Source organism: Amphiprion ocellaris, chromosome 3 (assembly GCF_022539595.1).
Source record: "Amphiprion ocellaris isolate individual 3 ecotype Okinawa chromosome 3, ASM2253959v1, whole genome shotgun sequence".
In the NCBI taxonomy this organism is placed as follows: Eukaryota; Metazoa; Chordata; class Actinopteri; family Pomacentridae; genus Amphiprion; species Amphiprion ocellaris.
In genome coordinates, this window is record NC_072768.1 from 29,671,986 (window position 1) to 29,697,862 (window position 25,877).

General features: G+C 39.6%; 2 protein-coding genes across 5 annotated transcripts in view; one reads left to right on the forward strand and one right to left on the reverse strand.

Annotated features, from left to right (window-relative positions):
- The window catches only part of lrrn3a (leucine rich repeat neuronal 3a), a 46,946-nt gene extending 34,395 nt beyond the window's left edge, over positions 1-12,551 (reverse strand). The window contains exons 1-3 of one of the 3 annotated variants that reach the window (XM_035953136.2): positions 11,172-11,871; positions 7,722-7,780; positions 849-3,787 (exon numbers count right to left, since the gene is read on the reverse strand). In XM_035953136.2, coding sequence (XP_035809029.2) covers positions 1,344-3,443 — 2,100 coding nt within the window. In that variant the 5' untranslated portion in view covers positions 3,444-3,787; positions 7,722-7,780; positions 11,172-11,871 and the 3' untranslated portion in view covers positions 849-1,343. Of the gene's footprint in view, positions 1-848; positions 3,788-7,721; positions 7,781-11,171 lie in introns of those variants that run through there. The other 2 variants (XR_008601148.1, XM_023280913.3) reach the window with 2 other exon arrangements.
- immp2l (inner mitochondrial membrane peptidase subunit 2) overlaps positions 1-20,800 on the forward strand; it is a 77,098-nt gene extending 56,298 nt beyond the window's left edge. Inside the window, exons 4-7 of one of the 2 annotated variants that reach the window (XM_035953137.2) lie at positions 14,289-14,354; positions 17,233-17,335; positions 18,232-18,295; positions 19,320-19,458. In XM_035953137.2, coding sequence (XP_035809030.2) covers positions 14,289-14,354; positions 17,233-17,335; positions 18,232-18,264 — 202 coding nt within the window. In that variant the 3' untranslated portion in view covers positions 18,265-18,295; positions 19,320-19,458. Of the gene's footprint in view, positions 1-14,288; positions 14,355-17,232; positions 17,336-18,231; positions 18,296-19,319 lie in introns of both variants that reach the window. The other variant, XM_023280914.3, reaches the window with a different exon arrangement.
- The last annotated feature ends 5,077 nt before the right edge of the window (positions 20,801-25,877 follow it).

The window sequence follows — 25,877 nt, forward strand, 5'->3', positions numbered from 1 at the left end:
GGCTATCTTGTACAACCAGAGCTCAGCACTGTGAAATATCAGGCAGTGGCATCCTATGTTCTGTTAAGCATTGAAACTACTTTATCCTGGTCTTGTGGTCCTACCACTACCCCGTACTCAATGTAAGGCTCAACAAATGAGCCCAATAGTTGCTGAGCTGGTCCTGCGATGGCGGCGATATCTCTCCAGTGTCACACAGGGAAGGGGAATGCTTGGGCACCACATCCTTGCTGACCTATTCACTACCTGCCTCTAATGGGTCATATTTTGGCTCTTGTGGCTGTGACAAATAGCCACTCTCTAAAAGCTCTGTCCAAGGCACTGAAACTCAGTTGATCTATGACTGAGTCCAGCTGATAAATGCCTCCCATCAGTTTGCGCATGATGCCAATTTATCACTGCGCTGAGGTTTGTGTTGGGTATCCATATTGGATTTTTAATGAAGGAGAATATTATGTAATTCAAATTCAATGCATTTGCCAATGTCCTCAGATTGTAAACACATGTACACACCCATTAAGGTATATACACACATGGCTACAACCACACAAAAACAAACTATCTCACACTCATCATACTGTCTGAGATTGCATTGCGTTTCCTTAACAGTGCTGGAGTGTCTGCCTGAAGGGCAACCTCTGTGTTTGCTTCAGCAGATCTCCCACTTCTGCTGCCATATGGTCTGGACAGGGCGACAACAAGATAAATGAGCCAAATCCATACAAACGAATATTCAGCATTTTATGGACAACAGTTTTTTTTTGTGCCAATAAATATATATAAAATACATGTTTGTTTTAGAAAATGTCTACTTTAGACAGAAAAACTTTCAGTTATAAGACACAACACAGGTTTAAAGAAAAATGTATTTGTTCTTGAAAAGTTTTACATTGTAGTCAGTTTTATTGTACACTCTGGCTAACAAAAAGTTTTTTATTTTCTGCTGTTCCAAACTATCTTCGCTTGGCACTACTAAATGTAACGTGGCAAAGAAAATGTTTTTTGCAGACATCAAAGCTGCTTCAACAAGGTTTTTAAGACTGAATAGTCTCTGTGCTGTCCTTTGCTCTGGTTGCACTGCGTGAACTACCAGTTGTCATGTAATTTATAGTCTAAATATCTGCTTGACGAAGCTATATTGACACAATTTGAAATACAAAATAGTCTCTGCTTTTAGCTGGTTATGTAAGTATATATATTTTTTTCCCCTGATGCCACCCTGCTAAAATCCAGTGCAAAATGACAAACTAATAGTTGTTGAAAGAGAGCACCGTAAACTGTCCAGTGGCCCTTAGTCTGTACCTTCACTTAATCCCAGGACACTTTTACATACAAGACATTTCTTACATAGAGTCATCCATTAAGTCTATTACAGTCGCCCTAACCTTGATGCCAGACATACCAAATTCAAGGTAAGATGATGAGAAGGAATGAGTGTTAGGAATCAGCAATATTTTAGCTGGGCTGGCTGTCATTTTCCTGTAAACCACTTGGATGTACAGTGAAGTATAGATTACAGAGCAAGCCACAGCAACCACGATAAAAGATAAAGCACAAGTAGCCATCACCAGACTGTCCCAGTTCTGAGTTGTCTTCCTCAGGACCACTGTCCCCTTTGTGGTCACACTGACACAGTCCCTGCTGTATCCAGGCTGTGTTGCAATTACCTCAACACAAACCAGGTACTGAGTGGATGGCTTTAGTTGTTTGATGTGATACTTTTTGACATCAGCAGGAAGCCTAGCTTTAAATGGCATCAAAATGTGTTGGCCTTCTGTTAAAATAGACCAGTTAACGTGTGATTGCAAAGCACCTGTGCTTTTCCAAGAAACCAGAACAGAATGAGACTGGACAGATGTAATATATACATGTAAAAGTTGTTTTGAAGGTAGGGCAGTGTATCCGTCCACCAAAACAAGCACAGATTTTAGGTCTGCACCAACAACATTGTGGGCAACACAGGTGTATGGGCCAGCTTCCTGCTCTGTGGCATCATAGATTTCGAAAGTTCCCTCAGGGTGCATGTAGTACTTATCAGACATCCTGCCAGGCAGAACCCTGTCACCTAATGGTGTCACCCAGTAGATCTCAGGCTCTGGTTCTCCAAATGCCCGACAATGCAGTGACACTGAGCTCTTTTTACTGACCTCAACCTGATCTGTGAGGCTCCCAGATGAGATCAGTGGAAGGCAGATCTCTGTCATCTCCCTGAAATGTACCTGTCTGACATGCTGTCCTTGGTACTCTGGGGGTTCCACACAGAACAGGGAGTCGGGCTCCATGAAGCGAATGGTGGTCCTGTTCATGGTGACCCAGCGGATGACACAGTTGCAGTGAATCGGGTTGCTGTGCAAGCTCACCTCTCGCAGATTGGGCAGGGACTCCACTGTACTATGGTGAAGCGCAGTCAGAGCATTGCTATTGAGCATCAGGGTCTCCAGCTTGAGGAGCTTGTGGAAGGCCTTAGGGTGGATATAAGACAGCCTGGGATTATTAGTGGCCTCGATTTTAGTCATCTCTGGCAGGTTGTTGAAGGCAAAACTATCAATAGATACAAGCTCAGGCATGCTGTTGATGCCAAGCTCCTTGAGATGCACCATGTCCATGAAGTCACCTCTCTGGATTCTCTCAATGGGATTCTTGTTCAAATCCAGGAACTTAAGGTTATGAACTTTCGTCAGTGCTAATCGGGGTACTCGATTAAGCAGGTTGTCAAAAAAAGAAATGCTCTCCAGGTTCTCAAGACCGACAAAAGTATTGTCAGGAACTTCAGTCAAATTCATCCTGGCAAGTACAAGGCTTCGGAGGTTAGCTAGGGGTTTAAAGTTCATGTCTGACAAGTGAAAGATGGGGTTTTCTCCCAACATCAATATCTCCAAGTTGGGGAGAGACTCAAACCACTTACTGTTGATGCTTGTCAGTCGATTGGAATTGAGATGAAGCCTGAGCAGTCTGCTCAAGCCTTGAAAGGCTTGGGAGCTAATGGAAAAAATCAAATTGTGGTTGATATAAAACTCTTGGAGGTTGGGCAGGGAAATGAGGCAGCTGTCAGGAAGCTCCTGAACCCAGTTCTCCTCCAGGTGGAGTGACAGTAGCTGGGGGAGAGACCCCAGGCAAACATCGTTCACTGAGGAAATGTTGTTCTGAGACAAGTCAATTTCCATGATGTTAACTAAGTAATTCAAAGTTTTATCCACATTAACAATGTTGTTTGACTGTAGCAGCAGTACCTGTGTTTCTGAGGGCAGACTCTCTGGTAGTACTGAGAGGCCCAAGTCATTACAGTCCACAGTAGTAGCCTCAGTGTAAATAGAACTGGGAGAGAACCAGGGTCGTATCTCGCATAGACACAATGCAGGACAATGACCAGTCCCCTCAGAGGCCAGAACAAAAGCAGCCAATGACAGCTCAGCCAACAAATAAGCCACAACTCTCTCCTTCATCTTGTCCCTGTATACCTTTCTGCCAGTAATTGGCCCTTATGGAGTCAGAGTGTTGGCTTCACAAATATAAGCTCATTTGTTACTGCAGGAAGAGAGTGGATTTCTGCTGATGCCTGGTCCCTGAAGTTTTGACCCTGTTGTCTTCCAGCCCTTGGCAAAGAAAGGCAACCTTTCAGTTCAGTGTGTGCTTGGTTGTCATGCACACTGTGATATGTCAAGGTCGATGTACCCTTTAGCGAGTAATGCTGCAAAGCAGGATGGCAGTTGTGGCTCTGGCTGGGAACAAATCATTCTGTCTTCCATCATTATTATTCTCCTTCACTGTCACTGGTGTCAGTTTCCATCTAGGGAGACAAGAGAGAAGAAATGGCCAATATAACACAGTGTTGATGAAATATGAAAGCATATTGACATTTTGGAATATTGAAACATATTCAGCCTTTTGAGCCTCAAATGATTCTGTTGCTTTCCTCATACTATCTGAGCTGCAAGTTATGATTAACCTGAAGTAATATGTTTTATGTGATAGGTTTGAATCCAAAACTGGTACTTTTGAACATCTTTATATGGTCATAGGGCAAAATGACTCTGGCAGATGAGCTGGTGTTTTTCATTGCATTTTCAGTCAAAGCATTAAATTAAAAGTGCCCTTGACAAGATGGAGCGCTGAGATGATGATCACAACTTTGTTAAATAAAAAGGTACAAAAAGTCCATATTTTCCTCTGTGTTGTAATTTCGACATCTTCACTGTTTACTGAACCTCTTTTCTGTTGTGAACAATGCACCTGTACACACTAATCCACATAAAACAACATGCAGTTTGCCACAACTACTATACACAACCTTAAGGTGTTGTAGATCCACCAAAACTGTTCTAAGTTTATAATGTTGTCTGTGCTGTTTTTACTGGTGTTGTTGGTCCTCTGTCCACTTTTACTGAAAAGCCCAACCAGGGATGGGAGTTGAAAATTTGCATAATGCTATACACTCTATATGCATACAACAGATGTTTTCTATGTTAATTGCATGGTCACTGATCAGATAAATAAATGAATAAGTCTGGAGACTGTGCTGGTCACTCCATGTTTTCAAGCTTACCATCTTGTTCTTTTTTCCTGAGGTAGTTCTGGCAGAGCTTGGACTTATATTTTGGGTCATTATCTTGCTGTAGGATGAACCCCTGACCAACTAGAAACATACCAGAGGGTTCTACATGGCACTGCAGAATGCTGTGGTAACCGTTTTGGTTCAGGGTACCTCTCACTCTTTACAAGTCACCGACCCTGAATCCAGCACTGTGTGGAGTTTGCATGTTCTCCTTGTGCAGCACGAGTTTCCATCGGGTCTATTGTCTCTCTGCATAGCCCTGTGATAGACTGTGAGGATAAAGTGGTGTATAGATTATTGATGGATGTTCCTTTAAGGCTAAATTAAGTTTCACAGTATTTAAGTGCATCACTGTGCTGGACTTCACAAGATAAAAGCAAGCTGTTGTTCCTGATTTAATGCTAGCTGACAAAATAATGTACTATTGTACTGTATGAGCTGTATGGTTTCTGCCAAAAAAAAAAAACAAAACACTTATTATAAACCGAAGACACAATTTATGAAAAGTACAATAATCTGTTCTATCTGGAATGCCAGGTTTACATTTCATTTTCCAACAAATTACAAATAAAGATAGAAATTGCCTTTTGAATTATGTCACAATGCATGAAAGTTTGGGATCTGTCTCTTAGATTTCTGTCACTGCCCAAATAAAATAGCAGTAAATTGGATATTTTTAGGGCATTTATTGCACTGAAACATGGCATTAAAAAAATAAAAATTAACCGCAGCATCTCTTTCCAAGAACATGTTCAGTGCACTTACATTGCTTTAAGGCATTATCCTTGTTACTCTTTTCAAACATAAATTAGCTGCTGTAAAAGCTGTTTGCTGTGAGGTCTGTGGATTACTCACAGAAACAAAGAAAGTGATTCTATGAAAATGAGTTGTTGAAATTTTAGAATGCCATTTTTCAATGTTGCAAATGTAGTGTAAATGTTTGTTTTTGCAGTGAAGCTAAGATTATTTTTTTTTTGCTGTTTTAGAGACCCACTTCTATACATTCATCATGTGTCAACTCTTTTCTACTAACGTACTCATTACTGAGGATAAAGGGAATGAATAACCAAGAGCTGACACATTTATTGAATAAAATTGATGAGAAAGCAACCAAAATATTAGCATGAAAATCAGATAAATGACTGTGTGTTTTCAGACAGAAGGTGCTTCAGACTAAGCTCAGGACCATCTGTGCTACATGCTTTTCAGTTTGTCTGTAGTTAGCACTCATGTTCGCAGCTCTAATATTGCTGACCTTTCCTTTTGTAGAGAGTCCTTGTTAATAACTCTCCTGCCTGCAGACTGATAGTATGACCAGCAGATATTCTCCAATGTTTACCTGCTGCGTTTTTTTTTTTCTATTAGACTCAGCTGAAAGTTTGACTCCGCACAACAGGGTACTGTTCTTCAACCCCTTTACCAACTAGAAAAAGTGCCTTGGAGCAACAGACTGAGCACCACCAATTCTATGTTTGCTTAGCTCTGACCTCCCTGTGGTGAGCGAAAGCTAGATTTCTCTTTTGCACATCAGCCGTCTAAGAAAAGACTATAAAATGAGCTAATGTGCCTTTACCTTTCAAGGCCACTTCATGCAGCAGACCTCAACTTTTTAAGTTTAATTCTGGAGTGCTATCAAAGCAGCTTCAGACAAGATTTTTTTTAAAAATCATGTTTTATCTGCCCGAAATACTATGAAAGGTGTCTGTACCATCTGAGACTCTGGATTCTGAGTTTGTCCAAATTAGTTTCTGCTGTTGGTATCAGCAACGGTGGGAAATGAGACTGTCCTCACATGGAAAATGAAATTTCTATTGTTTTCCAAGTGTGTGAAGTGGCACCCTATGCATGCTTTGACAACTTTTACTTATTGTTGATTACTCTAACAAAATATGAATAGTCAAGATATAAATCAAAGTCAAGGATATCAGGAATTTGTGTTTTCAACCATATCTGGATAGAATACAAATATTAGCACCCATAAAATTGATTCAGTTGATTCAATAGGAGCAAGGGTGTATTTTTTATACAGTGAACAACAGTGAATATGTCATGGAAAATACCAACACCCAGGCATAGACAGAGAGGACACGACACACAGAATAAAAGTTTAAGAGTTTATTTAAATACTACTCAAAGGTTATAAACAGGAAATGGCAGAAGTGGGATAACAGCATCGACTGCAGGGAGGACAGTGAACAGATTTACAGACAGGGAAAACTATATTTTATATATTATATTATATTATACTGATTTCAAAACAGTATTTTGTGTTTTCCTGAGTTATGTTTGTCTTATAGTGAAATTAGTTTGATGAACAGAAACATTTAAGTGTGACAAATATGCAAAAATAAAAGATATCTGTAGTGGGGCTAATACTTATCACAGCACTTTTGCAAATCATCCTGGCTTCAGTCAAATCTATAAGGGTTATCTTTGATTAATGTCTGATCAGTATATACTAATATGGAATACAGATGGGCTTTTTAAAATACTACATAACAAACATCATTGCGTCACACTGTTTAGATTAGGAAGACCATCACCATTGTCATCTATGATGGTGAGACCAAACCAGTATTATCTTCAGTGTTCAATGTTATGTTAGCAGTCATGATTGCATTGGGCTTTACTAAACCCAGGATGTAGCAACAGTGCTGATGCAAACTAGCAATGTAGCAACTGTTTTTGGAGAATACTTGAATGCAAAGAGGTGAGCACAGGCATTAATATGACTAACCCACCAAAAAAGCAAAAAAATCAATAAGAAGTCTGCCTGCGAGCATAAAATCCTCAACAAAATTTGCCATTTTCAGTGCGTGATTAGTGTTAGGTTGTTGTTGTTTTCTGTCATGAAGGGGATTTTGTAAATGGTAAGGTGCACATAATGGAAGGAGTGGAGAAAGCTATGTGAAATGTACACCAGGCTTAAACTAAATGTCCACATGCAGTGGGTCAAACTACCTATTCATGTACAAGTTTCAGTTGCCTTTTAGAAAAAATCTGTACATGTAACTTTAGGGACTGGTTTAATCCTTATCACCATACAAATTAGTTTGTTCCACCAAAACTAAGATTGCATTTAATTGTGGTTTAATTTTTTTTTTCAGTTCTTCAAATTTTTTTCATCACGTTCAAGGTCTGCTTCTTGAATATTGATGGTTTTACTTACTGTGAAAATAGAAAGCTATGGCATGCCCAATTGAAACATGTAGTGACTTTGCCAAGTATCTGTAAATGAAAGGAAATGAAAAGCAAGTCATGGTCTAATTTAAAAATATGGATTAGATTTTACAAAAGAGTTACCTACATTTTCACCATGTAAAACCATTGCACCAATTACTAATTATTAACAGGTCAAGTGTGCAGTATATAGGCAAAGCATGAGCAGCCCAGTGTGCACCCACCACACATCTCAGGTTCCTGGTTCCTTCCCCACTCTTTTGCTTTAATGATTTTTCTCAATGCTATTGGGATATCACCAAAAACATAAAGACAGTATCAGAATTCCAAGATGAAATTCCTCCTTCCCTGCTGCCTTCTCCCCTCCCTCCATCTGCCATTGATTTACCATTAGGCCCGTCCCTTGTGAGACCTGTCCACACAGTTGTCCCCTTCCCTCCGCTTCTTGTTAACATCACCAGCATTAGAATTGTCAAGCTACATCTGCTAGAGCTATTTGTCACTTGAACATAAAAATATGACATCTTTGAGCACTATGGTGACTAATGTTGACAGTTTCAATACAGTTGTTAAGGTGAAAAAAAAAACTTGCTAACTGTTCATAAAAAACACATTGATGCAGGTCTTTGAAGGAACACAAAGCTCAGAATCCTGCATGATGTTTAGCTGCATGCCCATCCACCTCCACACCCTCACTTCCTACACTGGAAGAATTTAAAGGACACACTGCTTCTTGCAGTGGCACTGAGCTACTGAGGTTAAAGATCAACAGATATAAGCAGAATTCCTTGAATGTGTGCTGCAGCAGCAGATGAACTCACATTTGGTGCTATAGCAAATATCTGGAGCAGTAAGGATTGAGCCCATATAAACTGCTGTATGGCTTACGGGTGTGTTTTTGAACTAAATGGAGCTCTGTGGCACAGAGGAGTAACAAATATTGGTATTTCTCCTTTCGAGGAATTTGTTGACTTGTGTTTGAACAGGGAAACCTCTTTAATCTTTGTTCTCTCTCCCTTTCAGCATCCAACCAAACCAGCATAGTCAGTCCTCAACTTCTAAGTCCTGTCAGCATCACAGTGTCACTGTTTCTGTCCACTTTGCCTTACATTTTGACCTCCAGCATATATTGCTTTTTATACTGATTCTGAGAAAGATGCCAACACGTTGTTCTGAAATTTGACGTTTGAAGGCCCAGACAAAGTAAAGAGATATATTCATGAAAATAAACTCATTTTTCCACCTGAATTTAAATCTGACAAAGAAGACAAAACTAATAGAAAACGCCTTTATATAATTATGTAAAGATATTACAAAATATACAATTAAATATGAAACCACACACCTATATGAATGTAAAGGGACAACTGAATGAATGTAGCATGGGATAGAATAAACTTTAAAAAAAAAAAACTGACATAATTGTACATGTCTTGATTTGTGAGGGTGGAGTGTCTGGGGACAATTGTTGAGGGAGTTCAGGTAAAAGGAAAACCGGAGTTCAGATCAGTTATCAAAAGATTTTCAGGAAGATGTATTATCCTGATTGTATTATCAAACTTACTCATTATACAGAGTGTTTCCAGACATTTTATTGGATATTGATTTTGAGGCATTAACACCTGAATGATAACTATAATGTTGTAGGAATTTTAACAGATTCATATTTAAGGTGTGACCTATGTGAAGTACCAAGTACTTTCATTTCATACTACTAAGTGCACAAAATTGCAATCAAGTGCAGTGCTTGAGCAAATGTACTTCGTTGCCACTACTGCCACTACTTGCTGGAGTTCGGTGTGTCTGCAATTGTGGGTACAGCACTGCTTCTGACTCTCAGTGGTACTGTGATAAATATCTGATCTAATTAGATGTTGATACTTAAAATGCAGAATCGTTCTCTCTCTGGGAGTCTATCCCAGCTGACTTAGGGTGAATCCTGGACAGGTCAGCAGTCTATCACAGTCTATCACAGGGCTACAGAGAGACAAACAAGCACACTCATTCACACCTAAGACAGAAAAGAACAATTGACCTCAGCATGTCTTTGGGCTGTGGGAGGAAGCCTGGAAGCCAGACCCACACATCCATACAGGCATAGGGAGAGCATGCAAACTCCACACAGACACCCTAGGCCGGGAAATGAACCCAGGACCTTCTAATTGCTAACCACCACATCAACATGTCACCCTCAGGGAGTGACTATCAAGAGAATACAGCATATGGCCTTGATTTAATTAGTCTTGTTGGGGGTAATCTTCCTGGTATTGTAATAATAATAGGCTGTTTTGCTCATGAAATCTAATCAGAGCAGATGTGTTGCAAGCCCACTGAGAAATCATGTGATAAAAATGTAGGGTGAAGGCTGACGTATTATTTGTGGAGCTCTGGAGACGGCTGTGTCTTTAATGTCTCCACAGCCAATGCTCATACTTTCTGATGCTGCTGCATGTTGACGTGAGGAAAACTGAATGTTTCTTTGGTGTCAAAAAGCTTCCACCTCTTTTACTTGATCCCCATTTAGCCAGGATGGAAATGTGCTTAATTTCAGTATGCGCACTTAAAGACACTTTAGTACACTGCTGGTAATTATGCGCTAGGCTTGCAGGAGTGAGGATGGAGGGAAGAGACAGAGAGAGACTGAGGTTCTGGTAAATTAGGCAAGCAGTGGTGTGAACGTCTATCTTCCTGTTAGAGCAGATCACCCTGCAGTCCAGTCCTGTGACCTGCACATCTAATCTCTGCTAGCACCATCAGAATATAAGCGGCACTGTGCTCTCTCCTGATTCATGCTGCCATATCACACAGCAGCACACGGTGTCTGTCTGCACTGCCTCTAAGCTTGGACAATTTCACCTTGTTAAAGCTTCAGAAGAATCCTTGTGGTTTAGTTTCCCGAGGGGCATGTAGCTGTTAATGCGCTCTTTAATCCTGGCTCACAGTCTTTGTCGCATGTCATTCCGAGATCTTCCCTGCTTTCAGTTACTTCAATCTGCTTCATAAAGGCAGAAATGCCCCCGAAAAATACCCCTGCTTTATCAGGTCTTGTTGGCCACACCACCTTTCTCAGACTTCAGTGGATGAACCTGTGGAGTGGCACTGACAGCAATCTACTCTGCTGGCTTCAACACAGTTTCCTTTCTCTCTGCAGCAATAAATGAACAACCAAAGTGACAAAAGATGAAAAACTTGAGCTATACAACAACATGAAGACTGTTTGACTTCACACTTATTCAAAACCTGCAACAAAAATTCCCAGCAATGCTTTCTTATTCCTTACAGCTGTCAGAACTGCAGGCTGAGTCGCCACAGTGCTCAAGGACTACTGCAGTCCTCTCAAAACACATACTCACACACACACACACACACACACACACACACACACACACACACACACACACACACATACACAAGTCATGTAGCAGGCAAAAACACTCACCAGTCAAAGCAGTATCCATCATGTCCCGTGCACTATGCACCAGCAGATAGACAGTAGGTATTCCTGGCATCGCTGCACTACCATGTAGCGTGTGTGTTATTTAAGGCATGCAGCGCTGCATGTTAACATCCAGCAGCAGCTATTTTCTTGTTTTCCTCAAGTATCTCCAAGAACAAACATCTTTCTTCTTCTGCTCTCCACAGTGAAAGGGTGTTGCAGAGAGAGAGGGGGAAGCGAGAGATACTGGCAGATGAGGAAAAGATCCAGAATTAAAAAAGAGAGGAGAGAGAGAGGCTGAAAGTAAATGATCCTTTCTTTCCTCTCCCCGGCTGTTAGAGAAGAGATCATCCATCACGCTATTAAACACACACACACACACACACACACACACACACACACACACACACATATGAATACACACATACACGCTAATACACACATCAATACATTCCAGCTCCCCTGGGACTGGCCAATAAGTGTTCAGCTCTGTGACTGTGGGTGAATCCAATTGGCTTAAGATGCTGTCAGTCAGCCATGATCCTCTCTATCCCCACGGCAACGGAGAGAAGGTAGAGGTGCCTGTGAAGAGTGGCAGAAGAAGGAGAATTGGGAGATGAAAACTGAGAAGAAGGATGAATGAATATAAGAGAAAGCGAGACAATGGTCAGAGAAGAGAATAAACAAGAGGGTGAGAGAAGAGAGGATGATACCACCTGTGTTTTGTCACTGGAGGTATTGGACTGTTTTTCCAGTGACTCAAAGAGGTCTAGTGTCATGTTTATTGACATGTGTCTGTCAGGAACCCCAGCCCCTGCCTGGTCCCCTCTCTCCCTTTCCCTCTCCTTCTCCCTCTCCCTCTCTCCTTCCTTTCTCTTTCCCTCTTGGTCTGCTTTGCTCACCCTCTCCCCATCACTCTGGTAGTGAGTGACTAATGCAGGGATCAGCTTACCTGTTCACAATCACCTCATTCCATAAAAGCCCGACTTCACTTTTAGCCAGTCCATAGACACTCATAATATGTTTTCCCTGCCAGTCCCCGACCTGTCTCCTGCCTGCCTTCCTCAAGTCGCTGCTGTACATCTCCGGCTCCACTCTGTCCCGACAGACTAAGCGGCATTACGCGATTTTCATACATTTACCCATTTTTTGAATTAGGTTTGGTTAGCCCCAGTTTGATTCCCACTTCCACTTAGTTGTCCTTCCTGATTACTTGCCTTGACTTTCTCTGTAAATAAATCTTTATTGGCTTGTATCTAGTTTCCGTCTGTTCGATTTTTCTGCTCCTGGGTTTCCAGATCTGGAGTGACCATGTCTGCCGGTTGGGAAAACCAACTAAGCCAAAGAGAGAAACAAGGAATACCAAACAAACGGCAACTAGTGTTGCCTTTTTGTTTGTGTAGATAAGTGTAGATGAGGTCAATGTACAGGTTGTTGTTATCTTACATAAAGAACAACTCTTAACTCCTAACATTGTAGATTATTTACTCCCACAAAAATCAATCAGTAACTGCTCCAAGCCAGAATGAACAGCCATAGGCTCTATGGATAAGATACAGTATCTCTGCTACAATATTTTGTACAGTTCTTTCCTACAGTCTCCTGGAAAAATTAACATTTTACTTTTGCCTTGTCGAAACTGTAAACTGGAGAGTAAATAACAACCTTAATAAGTCAATAAACACTGATGTTTAAGTTCCAAAAATGTTCAACTGTAGCGCTACCAAATTTGAATTATTCACGGTGTGATTGTTTGCAATCAGAAGCCTTATGTCCAGCCATGTGTTACACACCTGTCTAGGGGGAAGGTGCGTAGCATAATATTTTGTCAAAAAAAAAAAAAGAAGAATATTTTCCCAGTCCCCAAAATAACCAACAGGATCTAAGAAAATTACAAAAAAGTTTATTTACAATATTTTAAAATAAAACAGGTCACTCCATGGGCTGTACATTCAAACAACGACAAAAAAACTGGATTCAAACTAAAGAGGCATTTTAGCACTCAAACGAAAAACCTATCCAAAAAACACAACGACTAGAAATAGAAACCTAACTACCGTAAGTCTAACAAACAAAAGTAATGCTAGCCTAATCTATCAAAGAACACAGGTATCAGTCAGAAGTTTGGAGTCTGGGGAAACAAGCGAAAAGCTGCTGCTGTCAGAGTGGCTCCCCATCCACTGCAGGCCGCTGAGAATTAAAAAGGTGAACAGCCAACCAGCACTGGGTCCGCCTTGTCGCCAGTTACACCTCCTGGACAGAACAAAGATCTCCACACAGACAGACCACACACTACAAACTAACAGGACGAACAGACGACTCACACAGAAAACAAGGACGAGACAAAGATCCACACGAGCACAGAACACCCACTCCCAGACAATAAAACAACTCCAAACTCCAAACCGTAATATCACACTAAACAATACGGCCACAGCCGTAACACCATGATTTAACACTGTGAAAAGCTTCTTCTTTACACAAAATAACTTTGACTTCTGATATTTTCACTCAGCCCTGGTACCATGATTCCCACTATCACAGTGCTAACAGGTGAACAGTGGCTGTAGGTTGATTTCATTGGAGAAATTTGTAATAATTGATTCAGTCCATGTCATCTGAACACTGCTTCAATGAAAGGATGCATCTTTAAGAAATATGACCTCTTCTGCAAATGAGTAAATAAAGCAACTGTCACAAACTTGCTTCAGTTAAATTGCTGATTTGTAAATAATGAAGGTTATGAAATATTTCTTCTTCATGCCAGAACTGCTTTTTGTTTTAAGCCATTAAACTCTGGTTATTTCCAAGGTTTCATAAAAGTAGGACAGACTTTCAGAGTGGTGTTAGACTTCTCAAATCTTATGATGTGTTTCTTTTAAGCACATGTTGAAATATCAAATATGATATCAGATAACAGAGACATAAAGGAAGAGAGGAGATGAATGATGAGCAGCCTCAGCCTTAAAATTTATCTAAATACAAGCTCTCTTAACAGAACTGTTTTCAGAATGTACTACATCACACTTTTAAGATTTAAATTTTGGTGTTTTCCTGCTTGGGTTTTGTAGGTATTGCCTTTTATTGCCTTTTATATATTGATATGTATTGTTCTCTCAGGTCACCCAAAAATCCCCAGCAGAAGATTATCAAGCGGGTCATTGGTCTAGAGGGAGACTTTATCAGGTAGGAAGCAGCCTTTTGTCTTTTTGCAGTGATAAATCATTTAAATTCTATCTGAGTTATCATAACTATGTATGACTGATGCTTCACACACTCAGCTGCAAACTGCTCTAATGTGCACTAAAGGTCATAGTCTGATGAAGCCACTACTTCATTTGCAAAAGGCAGAGATGCGATCTTGAGATCCTCAAACCAGACACCTTCCTCACCCTGGCTGTGCCTTGAGATCCTGTCCATAAACACCAGAAACAGGATTGGAGACAAGGAGCAGCCCAAGCGGAGTCCAACACCCACAGGAAATCTGTTTGAGTTTGTGCCGAGAATGCAAACACAGCTCTCACTTTGGCTGTATAGGTTCCAAATGGCTTGTAACACTGAGCCTAGTACCCTGTACTCCTGCAGCACCCCCCACAGGACCCCTCAAGGGACATGGTGGTAAGCCTTTTCCAAATTCACAAAGCACATGTGGGCCAGTTGGTCGAACTCATATGACCTTCTCAGCAGCTCTGCATGGGTAAAGAGCTGGTCCACTGTGCCACGACGAGGACGGAATCCACACCGCTCCTCCTGAGTTCGACAATCAGTCGGCGCCTTCCTTCCAGCATCATAGAATAAACTTTCCCAGGGCATGCTGGGAAGTGTGATACCCTGATTATTGGAGTATACCCTCTGGTCCCCCTTTTTTAAAAGTGGGAACCCCCATTCTGGAATGCCACTCCATAGGCACTGTACCCGATACCCACACAACACTGAAGAGATGTGTCAGCCAATATAGTCCAATAATGTCCAGAGCCTACAGCATCTCAGGACAGATCTCATCCCCTCCTGCCGTTTTGCCACCAAGGAGTAAAGACCTCAGCAGCCTCCACCCCGGATATGTTCAAAGATTCCTCCAAGTCTTCAGGCTCTGCCTTCTCAGCAGAGGGTGTGTTAACTGGGTTAAGCAGTTCCTCGAAGTGCTCTTTGCATTGTCTGACAATGTCCCCAGTCCAGGTCAGCAGTTCTCCCTCCAACTGTCCACAGCCTGGTCCAAGCCCTGCCTCCCCTTCCAGATACGTTGGATGGTTTGCCACAAGTTCTTCGAGGCCAAAGTCCTTGTAAAGATCGTGTGTATCATGGCAGTCTTGAATTTCCAATGACTCTTTTACCCCTGAATTTTTTATGAAAGGATCATTTTAACCCATGGGTCACAAAACAAAACAAACAAAATTGTATTTTCATTTTTTGTAAATATATTATAGGTCTTCTGAAAAATGACTAAATGTGCTGGGTCATAAATATACATATAGCAATACTAATATTGGGTTAAGCTTTCTTTGGATGTTTTCACCTTTTCAGCTCTTTTGGTAGCTTTCCACAAGCTTATGGTTGTATCTTTGACCACTCCTTTAGACAGAAATGGTATGGTTAAACTAAATTTGTTGGTTTTCTGACAAAGACTTGCTTCTTTATTATAGTCCGCAGCTTCTTGATTGAGTTTAACGTCAGGACCTTGGGGAGGCCAGTCTACACCCTTAATTCTAGCCTGATTTAGCTATTTCATCACCACTTTTAATACCCGTTTGGGGTCATTGTCTTGTTGGAACATCTCAATTGCATCCAACACCCAAACTTCTAGATAATGATTAAAGGTTTTCCTGAAGAATGTGGAGGTAAACATCCTTCTTCATTATTCTATTTACTTTTCTGTAAAGCACCAGTTCCATTGGCGCCAAAACAGCCCCAGAGTTGAATATTAGCAAGACCATGCTTGATGGTAGGTGTGGTGTTCTTAGGACTAAAGATCTCACCTTCTTTCCTTCAAACATATTTTTCTGTTTATTATGGCCAAATAACTCAGTTTTTGTTTTATGTGGCCACAGATCTTTCCTCCAGAAGCCATTTTTTTGTCAATTTGATCAGCAGCAAACTTCAGTCAAGCCTTGAGGTGCTACTTCTGGAGAAAGGGCGTCCTTTTCTCAAGGCAGACCCTCAACTCATTGAGATGTAGAACGTGCTTGACAGTAGACACTATGTTCCAGCAGGTTCTTATTGCAGAGCTGCTTTTTGGTGATTCTTGGTTGATTCTTGACCTTTCTGACCAATTGTCTCTCAGCAGCAGGTAATTGGTTTCTGATCACGGCAATGACAACTGTACCATGCGTTTTATACTTAGGATTTTTTGCACAGATTTTGGGATCTATAACTGCTTTAAAATGGCTTCAAGTGACTTTTCTGACTTGTTCAAGTCAATAATTACTTCACATATCTGCCAAATTCCACACACTTTCCCAGTGTAGTGTTTGTGACTTGATGAGTGTATCCAGTGAGCCCTGTTTAAATTGGCTCAGAGAAGTCAGAAGCTGTAGTAAATCGTGATCACTCACAAAAAAAAGTTTGGAGCCAATGCCACTAAGAAAATGTGATGAACACAGCTTTCTACACCATCAAATCTGATAATTTAAGTTGCTGTATGTAATTTTTTGACACTGCAAATTTTGTCCTTTTTCCAAAAAGACATATAAAAATTCATGAAAAAAGCAGAAAACAAAGGGGGGTTTTTGTGACCAAGAAGAAGGTGTTTCAATGATTCCTCCATAGTAAATTAAAAGTTGTAGGCATCACTTTAGAATCAAGACTGCAATGATCTACATGGTCTTTAAAAGTGTATATAAACGTTTGCTCAAGACTGTACATTGCTTTACACTGATACTGCTTCTCTGTCAGGTTCAGCAGAGCGATAGAAACACGTTAAAAAACAGAGAGAATAGAATTCAAAAATTATATGTTGTCTCAAACAGTTGATTTGTGTTTTATTGGGTGTTACTTATAGTTCCAAAGATATTCAAAAAAAAATTTCAGTTTTGCCTTTTTTTTCCCTTTCTTCTGTTCATCTCTTCAGGACTCTGGGCTACAAGAACCAGTATGTTCGAGTTCCTGATGGTCACTTCTGGATTGAAGGGGATCATCATGGACACAGTCTGGACAGCAACAGCTTTGGACCGGTATGAACTTCAGTGACACAATGTCAGTCAAAACCAATCACTGTTTCCACACTGTACATCTCTAAAGTGCTCACAAAACATAAGTCCAATAGGCTACATAGCAGCCACACAAACCCTGGATAGTTATAGCATTAAACAAATATAAAATAATCAGAGCCAGACATCTGAGCTAAACTATGAATTTTTTTTTTTTTAAAGCACAAGACAGGCACATCTTTGTGTCCAACAGTGTTCCCTTAGCAACTAACCCAATGAAAATTTGTGGTCTCAAAAATACATCTTTATATAAATGCCAGATGGTAAGGATTATGTGTAATTTTGTCTTGAGAAATCTAAGCTTTCAAAGGTATAGAATGTATTGCTTTAACTGAGGGAATAATGAAGGCACTTTGAGGAAAATGACTATGACCAAAGTGCCAATGAGCAAGGAATTAAACCGAGAGGCACAATGTGTCTTGGGGGAAACAGTGTTTGCATGGTCGAAAAGGGCAGAAAAAGAACAATAAAAAAGATAAATAAATCTAGACTGTGTGTGTGTGTGTGTGTGTGTGTGTGTGTGTGTGCTGCATATCACAGATCAATCTGATGTTGAGCCATGTTTACAAAGTCTTTTTTTTAGAAATCTGACTTAAGGACAAAAAAGTATGAAAACATACAAAGCGCACAGCAAAAACCCTTCATTTATGTAAAGGCACCAGGTGACAACTCAAAATGTAATGCTGTAAGGTTCCTGGGTAAAACCTGCTCGTGCTTTTACACATTTTCAGCTCCTGAAATCGGAAATTTCGGCTTAATTTGTAAAAAACATATCCCTGCTTTCTTTCTGGAGTCAAGAATTGGAGTTAAGGGAAGGGACAATGACGAATTATGCATTTTGTGTGTGCATTGTCTGTCAGGCCACATGGACCAGCAGCTCCTGTCACAGGTGATGTTTGAACCCAGGTCTGGACACAAGAGCAGGTGAAAACAAACAGGTCACTCAAACAAAGGTTTATTTAACAAGTAAACACAAAACAATTCAGAATGGGGAAACTAAGCTGAGGCTAGAACAAAACAGGAGTAAATCAAACCTGGTTCAAAAAAGAGGCGAAACTAGAAAAACCTAGAAAAAAAACTCTGAACTAACAACTGAGAGGGAATCTAAACAAACTTAAGATGAATTACCTAAGCTAAAGTAACAAAATGGGGATACTCAAGGGACGCAATTTTCCAAAGACCAACACACAAAATTCCTCATAAAGATGGCAAAATAAAATATGAAAGTCATCAAGTTTTGAAAGAAGGCAGATCAATCACAGTTTGGTTTAAGACAACAAATACAATGTTGGAAAATGTTGAAAGGTTTCATTTTTTTTTTTTTAATTTGGAGGAAATTAACAAATAAAGTCAAGAAAGGCTCTCTGATAAAAGTTTTTTTTTTCACCGAATGAGACAGGCTGATTTTCTTTTCAGATTGTTCTAAAGCCTTTTTGGCTCTGATTGCAAACATGCTGTCCCCTTTAGTTAGCCAGAACTCTGGAACAGACAAGACCTCTGGCCAAGGATCTCAAAGTACATGTTGGTGCATATAGTACTAAGAGGTCAGAAATAAGGTGGAGAGACTAGCCATGAAGGATCTTAAAGGTAATACATAAACTATTAAGCATTATCCTAAAACATAGGAGCGAAAGTATAAAAAGGCTAAAACAGAACTGCTGTGATCACAACTCCTGGTTCTGGTAGAATTGATCAATCAACAGATCAATTATATTCAGGCAGATAAGGATGGAGCACTATTCCAGACAAAAGTATGTAAAATGGTTTCTGTTTCTTTAAATGTTAGGATCTCTATTGTTTCCTAAGATGACACAAACATAACTGAACAACCCTTGTGGTGATCCTCTTACAGATTTCCATTATAGGATGACCTTCTAATCAGCACACATTATGAGATAATCTCTTTCAGAACACTTAATTCTGAGGCTTGTTTTGTTGTTTTTTCAAGGTGTCTGTAGGGCTGCTTCATGGTCGGGCCTCCCATATCATCTGGCCACCAAGTCGCTGGCAACAAATCAAACCATCCCTACCCCCAAACCGAGGACCACTGGACACCAAGGAAGAAGAAGGATGAAGACAAACACACACACAAATACAGTTTATGTGTGAACACATTTGTAACCACACATTATGTCACTTTCTTAAATGTCAAATTCAGGAAAAAATAGACTTTCTGTGATTATGTGAGTCAGGGTATTAAATGGCTTTCACATGGACTGCACTGACTGTACACATACTTTATGTTGTTGCAATCAAGTTACCAGTGACTTGAAGAATTGTCTCTCAAAGTCTGTCCAGACTACAAGCTGTGATGTTTGCATTTATATTGAGATCTTCAGTCTTGAACTAGAACTAATATAAAGACTTATTTCAGTTTACAAGCAGAAGTACTAAATATGCTCAGTTTTCTAAACTTAAGCTGAATATATTTTGGACTATGTGTTTGTAACACCTGTGTAGTAGGTAAGTAGTAAAGAACTGGTTTACTAACACCAGAAGTAGTTAGGTTCGTTAGGCTAGTAATCAGAAGGCTAAATTCGGCTCAAGGAGAGAGTAGACAGGAAGCTGATTTTGTGTTTGCAGGTACCATATATTGAATATTTCTTTAAACATATAAGAATATAAGACAGCCAACAGTGAATAACAAACAGTAACTCATAAATGGCCATTCAATAATGAATATTCAAAATAATTCATTAAATTTGGCTACGATAAGGGGCTCCTAAGAGTTAACATTTAAACCGGTGAGTTTAAAACAAGTATTACAATTAAAATAGCGAAAATAGCTGAAAACATGTTACATGTTGGTTGGGAATTATTTTGGAAACTTGTGAAAGCCATTGTTACCATTTCCTCGCTTTTCATTAACCCAGAATTTACTTCATAGAGCAAATCATTGGCAGATTAAGCAATAATTTAAATCATTGTTAGTTACAACAATATCCTGGCCTGTGACTACTGACTCTCTCAGTGAGGATTTATTTAACTAGTGGTCTTGGGCTTTTTACACTCTAAAGTAAATGAAGAACTTTATATTAGGACTTCAGAAGTTTGTAGTAATTTTACCATTCAAGTTAGTAATCATTACAAAACACATATTTCGAGTTTTTTCCGTTGCTGTGAATCATTTTGTGTAGTGCATTCCTTACAGTATATCTATTAACCACCTGGCTCTTTTCCGATGTCATTCTTTGGCTTTTAATCTGTAACCTATGTTGTTCCTTCCTGTAATTTACTATTTAACTAAACTTGGCCTTATCAGTAACCTGCAAAGGTATTGAGCTTGTGGAAAATGGTGTTAAAGGTCTCTAAACACAGTGGCAGTTTTACATTGTTTTTTAAAATACTGTATTTAAATTTGCCATCCATGTCTAGCTTACCAAAAAATATGGTGTTTTATCATATTATTAAAATGTTTTGCTTAATGTATTTTTGGGGAAAAATTTTATTGTTGCTCCTGGATTTTGTTCACTGGTACAACCCATCTGCCTAGGGTGAGCTGAGAGGAAGTTAATAAAAACAGGTGTTCTTGGTTAGGTAAAGCAATTTATAGTTTACTCACGTAATTAACAAAAGAAAAGGTGATAATTCAACAGGGAAAACACTGTTGGTGGATGTTGCTAAATCAAAGAACCAATTAAAACCAAATGAAGCCTAACAGAGTGACAGACTAGGTAAAACATGACGTAAACAACTAAACTTGTTAGCCAGATTTAAAGTCACAATAGCAACACCCATGACTAACAAAAGTACTAAACAAATTAGTGCAAATGAAAACCTAAACAAGTGCCTCAGAACACATATCAATGAAAACATGATGCACAAGTAACTTCTAACATAGTTACACAGCTGCTAACAGAAGTTACATGTTTATCATTGGTCACTGATGGAGCCATGAACTCTGCTCTCTATCAGAAAATCCTCCTGGAGAATATCCACCATCAGTTCATGACCTAAAGGTCAACGCTAATGGGTTGCAACAAGACAATGACCCAAAGAACACAAGCAAAAAGAACAAAATGAAGGTTTTGGAGTTGCCCAGTCAACATCCAGATTTGAATCTAATTGAGATGCTGTGGCAAGACATTAAAAAGAGTGTTCATGATCGAAAACCATCTAATGTGGCCAAATTAAAACTTTCCTGCAGAGAAGAATGGCTCAAAATTCCTCCATGGCGATGTAAAAGACTGATCACAAGCTGTAACAAATGTTTAACTGCAGTTGTTGCAGCCAAGAGACCAACCAGTTATTAGGTTTAGGGGGCAATTACTTTTTTTTACATAGGTGTTATAGGTTTTCAATAACTCTTCAATAAACCATAATTTAAAAACATAATTTTGTGTTTTGTGGGTTATCTCTGTATAATCAATAAATATAATCATTAGTTTGATCATCTGGAACATTTAAGTGCGAGAAAAATGCAAAAATAGAAGATTTCTGCAAATACTGTTGCATTATGTACTTTACCAATTAATGCAATGGAAGGTTGCACATTAGAGCTGTTAACTTTGAACTTCATCTATATTTAAACATGATATTGTACTGAAGTGCATTTTGGTGTGACACTGTCCCATAATGCAAAATATCACTTAAATTTTTGGCCAAATCAAACTGAAATTAATGTTATTGATTTAATATTAAGGGGTGCACAGTGGCTTGGTGGTTAGCACTGTTGGCTTGCAGCTAGAAGATCTCTGGTTCGTGGCCTGGCCTGGGCCTGGATCTTTCTGTATGGAGTTTGCATGTTCACCCTGTGCATGCATGGGTTTACTCCGGGTTCTCCAGAAAACAAAAACATGCAGAGGTTAATTGGTGATTCTCAATTGTCTGTAGGTGTGAATGTGAGTGTAATTGTTTGTGTCTATATGTAGCCCTGTGACAGACTGGTGACCTGTCCAGGGTGTCTCCTGCCTTCACCATAAGTCAACTGGGATAGGCTGCAGCCCCCTGCGACCCTAATGACGATTAAGCAGCGTAGATATTGGATGGATTTAATATTCTCTGTAAAAAAAAAAAAAAGCTCTCCGTGAGCCATGCTGCCATATTCATCCTCTGTCCACAGACACCCTGACTGCTTTCCCTCACTTCTGGCTGCCAGCTAAGTAGAGTAGCTTATTCACTTGCCTTGTGCTCCCCCTAAGGGTAGCACTAGTTATCCCTGTACTCGTGCAATCTGTTGATCTGATTTAGTCACGGTAGTGTGGTTCTACTTTGTGTTACTTTGTTTTTGGGTAAGTTTATGAATTGTGCTCTGCTGCAAATTTAGTTCCCAGTCCATAGTTGATTTGTCTGTAGTTTTCCTGTACTGTTGCTCACCTTGTGGTACTTGGTTCCGGACAATAACCCCTCCCAATTTATGTTCCTTGCATTAAGCATGTATTGTTTGTTGACCAGTTTCCTGTAGCTATAATTCTGGAATTCAGTTCATATTAGATCATAGATCGGGAACAAAAGGAGATCATAGTCTGATCTCCTGTTGTTCTTGTAACTCTATCATTTCTAAATTACTCAATCTTGCCTTGGTTTTGTGTTTTTGTGTTTCTCCAGTTTTCCCCAGAGTTCACAATAGATAATAGGTAAATCTTTTGAATAACTTTATCATCAACTTAGTTTCTCTTTACACTTTCCTCAGTTATCCTTCCCAGTCCCTTGCTTTCACTTTTAATTTTGTTTTCCGCCCCTTACCCCTCATGCATTCTCCTTGCTTTAGTTTTTGCAAATAAAACTCAGTTTTTTAATTCTCTGGTATCCTCATCATCATTGTTGTCTGTGTGTGGGTTCACGAGGACTAACTGTGAAGTAGGAAGACTATCTACTAGCTGCAAGGAGTATAAAGCACAGGTGACTGGGATTAGAGACTCATAGTAACAATCAAACCTGGATAAAAAATTAGACCTCTGAAAAACAGGGAACCCAAATCTGTCCTCTCTTATGCTGTAACTGAGAACTGACAACTCATCAGATGCAGATAGTGTACAGCTAGACTAAACACAGTATATGAACAATAACCATGATAAAATTTCTATTTTGACACACACATATGCACATGAACTAATAGATTTGAGAGAAGAATACTGCACAAAGGACCACAGAAAGGTTATTGACATAAATGCTTAGTGGTTATTTCTGAGTTAATGTAAAGAAAAGCTGAGTTCAGGAAAATATGATTGTCTTTAAGTTGTCGAATGATGTGTGGTGTGCTTAAAGATAAAGGATCAGTTGCCAAGAGTGAGTTCCTTTAATTAGGCTGATCAAGATTTCGACCCCCACTTGCTTCAGGTTCAAAAGCTGGTCACGGTGGTACTGGTGACCATTTGATCCTTGATTTTCCTGATGGTGACTGGTGGTGTGAGCCAGTTATTTGGTCAAAGTGTGACTCAATGCAGATTTTTGTGTTCTCATCTGAAAAATGTTGGGGAATTCTCTGGAGGTCCATCTTCTCACGGTCTCCAGAGAACACAAACTTTACACCCATCCTAACAGATTGGAAAGTTTCATCTGGTGCAGTGTTAATTTGTGTCTTTCCTCCTTTGATCACAGTGGACCCCATCCCCAGGCTGAGGATTGTCTTTAATTGCAAAACTACATAAGTGGAGTGAAAGTCTGCTCCAGTCAGTTATGTCCTGTACACCTCTTATAAACAATTTGAAATAAATACTTTGGAAAGACTATGTGACAAATACAGACCTAAAAGGAGCAAAAAATGTGATTTCCAGTTGGCCTAATTATGTCAACTGCAAGATGAAACTTTGCTAAAGAATATAAGAAGTCTGGTAATATTGGTATCACATTATTTAGTCAAATAAGATCAATAGATAGGGTACAGTAAAGAAATACAACCAAGCAAATTTGCTGTGAACCTGACACAGTACAGACATTTTTCCTTGCAGTGAGTACTGGGCCAGTAAGGGCAATTGACAATAACAGCATTGCGAACTGCTAATTTGTACATTTTTAACAGTTTTTCAGTTTTTTTTGACTGATACTGCTGGTACTTTCACAGTATTCTTATCAGTACTTTTTGATTTTTTTTGTTTGAGAAAAACTAAACAAATTAAGACCAGAATAAAGATTGTTTCATTTTCTCATATGTACTGTATTTAAAATAAAATTCATATAGACACTGATGTTGTGTTGATGGGAGTCATCAGAATACTATGGATAGTGTCACAAGTTTTCCCACAAAATAAAACATTGTGTAGTGTGTTTTACTAAACTATCCAGCATTATGCAGTGTGTCTCTGAAGTCTGGACACATAGGAAATCTCATTAACTGTAATTTTTTTGCCTCCACAGATTTAATATGGCTTGTTGAAAGAAGAAAGAGTTGAACTGGTACTTCTCAGTAGTTGTAAAGAATGGAAATATCGAAAGATAGCAGATGAATTCAATTTTTCCACAAAGCCATTTTTAATCTGTGGAGGCAAAAAAATGTATATTTAATGAAATTTCCTACGTGTTCAGACTTTAGGGACACCCTGCATAAGAATTTAAATCTCCAACTCGAACAGATTTTAAGTAAATGTCACTACATTGTACTGATAAAACCTGTTTGACTCTTTACTTTTGATCATAAAATTAATTTAAGACTTTGATAGTATTTTTACCATCAGATTTTTAATAGTGAAGACAGTTAAGAAAACGGTTAAAGTATTTGTTCTACCACTGACACCAACATTCAGTCAGAGAAACAACAAAAATAAAGTAAGACATAGTTTGTCTGCAGCCTACAAATCACTAAATCCTGCTGCTCTAAAGTGAACCTGAAATTCGGAACAACAGTTCTTAAGATCATAAAGGCCTGGATGATTTGTAATTTTTGTCATTTAAATATAGACAAAACTGAAGTTATTGTATTTGGCCCAAAGCACCTCAGAAACACACTGATAGTTATCTAGATGGCAGTGCCTTGGTTTCTAGCTCTACTGGGAGGAAGCTTTTAGAGTTTTTCGCTGGGTTAGATTCCAGCCCTCCTACGACCCTACAGAGGTACTTTGTAGAGGTATGGATGTATGTGTATAGATTATGGATGGATAAACTCAAATGATTTGAATTGAACTGAATTGAATTGGGGCTGCACAGTGGTGTAGTGGTTAGCACTTTCGCCTTGCAGCAAGAAGGTCCCTGGTTCGCGTCCCGGCTTTCCCAGGATCTTTCTGCATGGAGTTTGCATGTTCTCCCTGTGCATGCGTGGGTTTTCTCCGGGTACTCCGGCTTCCTCCCACAGTCCAAAAATATGCTGAGGTTGATTGATTATTCTAAATTGCCCATAGGTGTGAATGTGAGAGTGATTGTTTGTCTTTGTATGTAGCCCTGCGACAGACTGGCGACCTGTCTAGGGTGTCCCCTGCCTTCACCTGAGTCAGCTGGGATAGGCTCCAGCCCCCCCCCCCCCGCGACCCTAGTGAGGATTAAGCGGTGTATAGATAATGGATGGATGGATGGTTTGAATTGAATGGCTGACAAGTACGTTGTCCAGCATACTTCCATACATACTGACACAGTG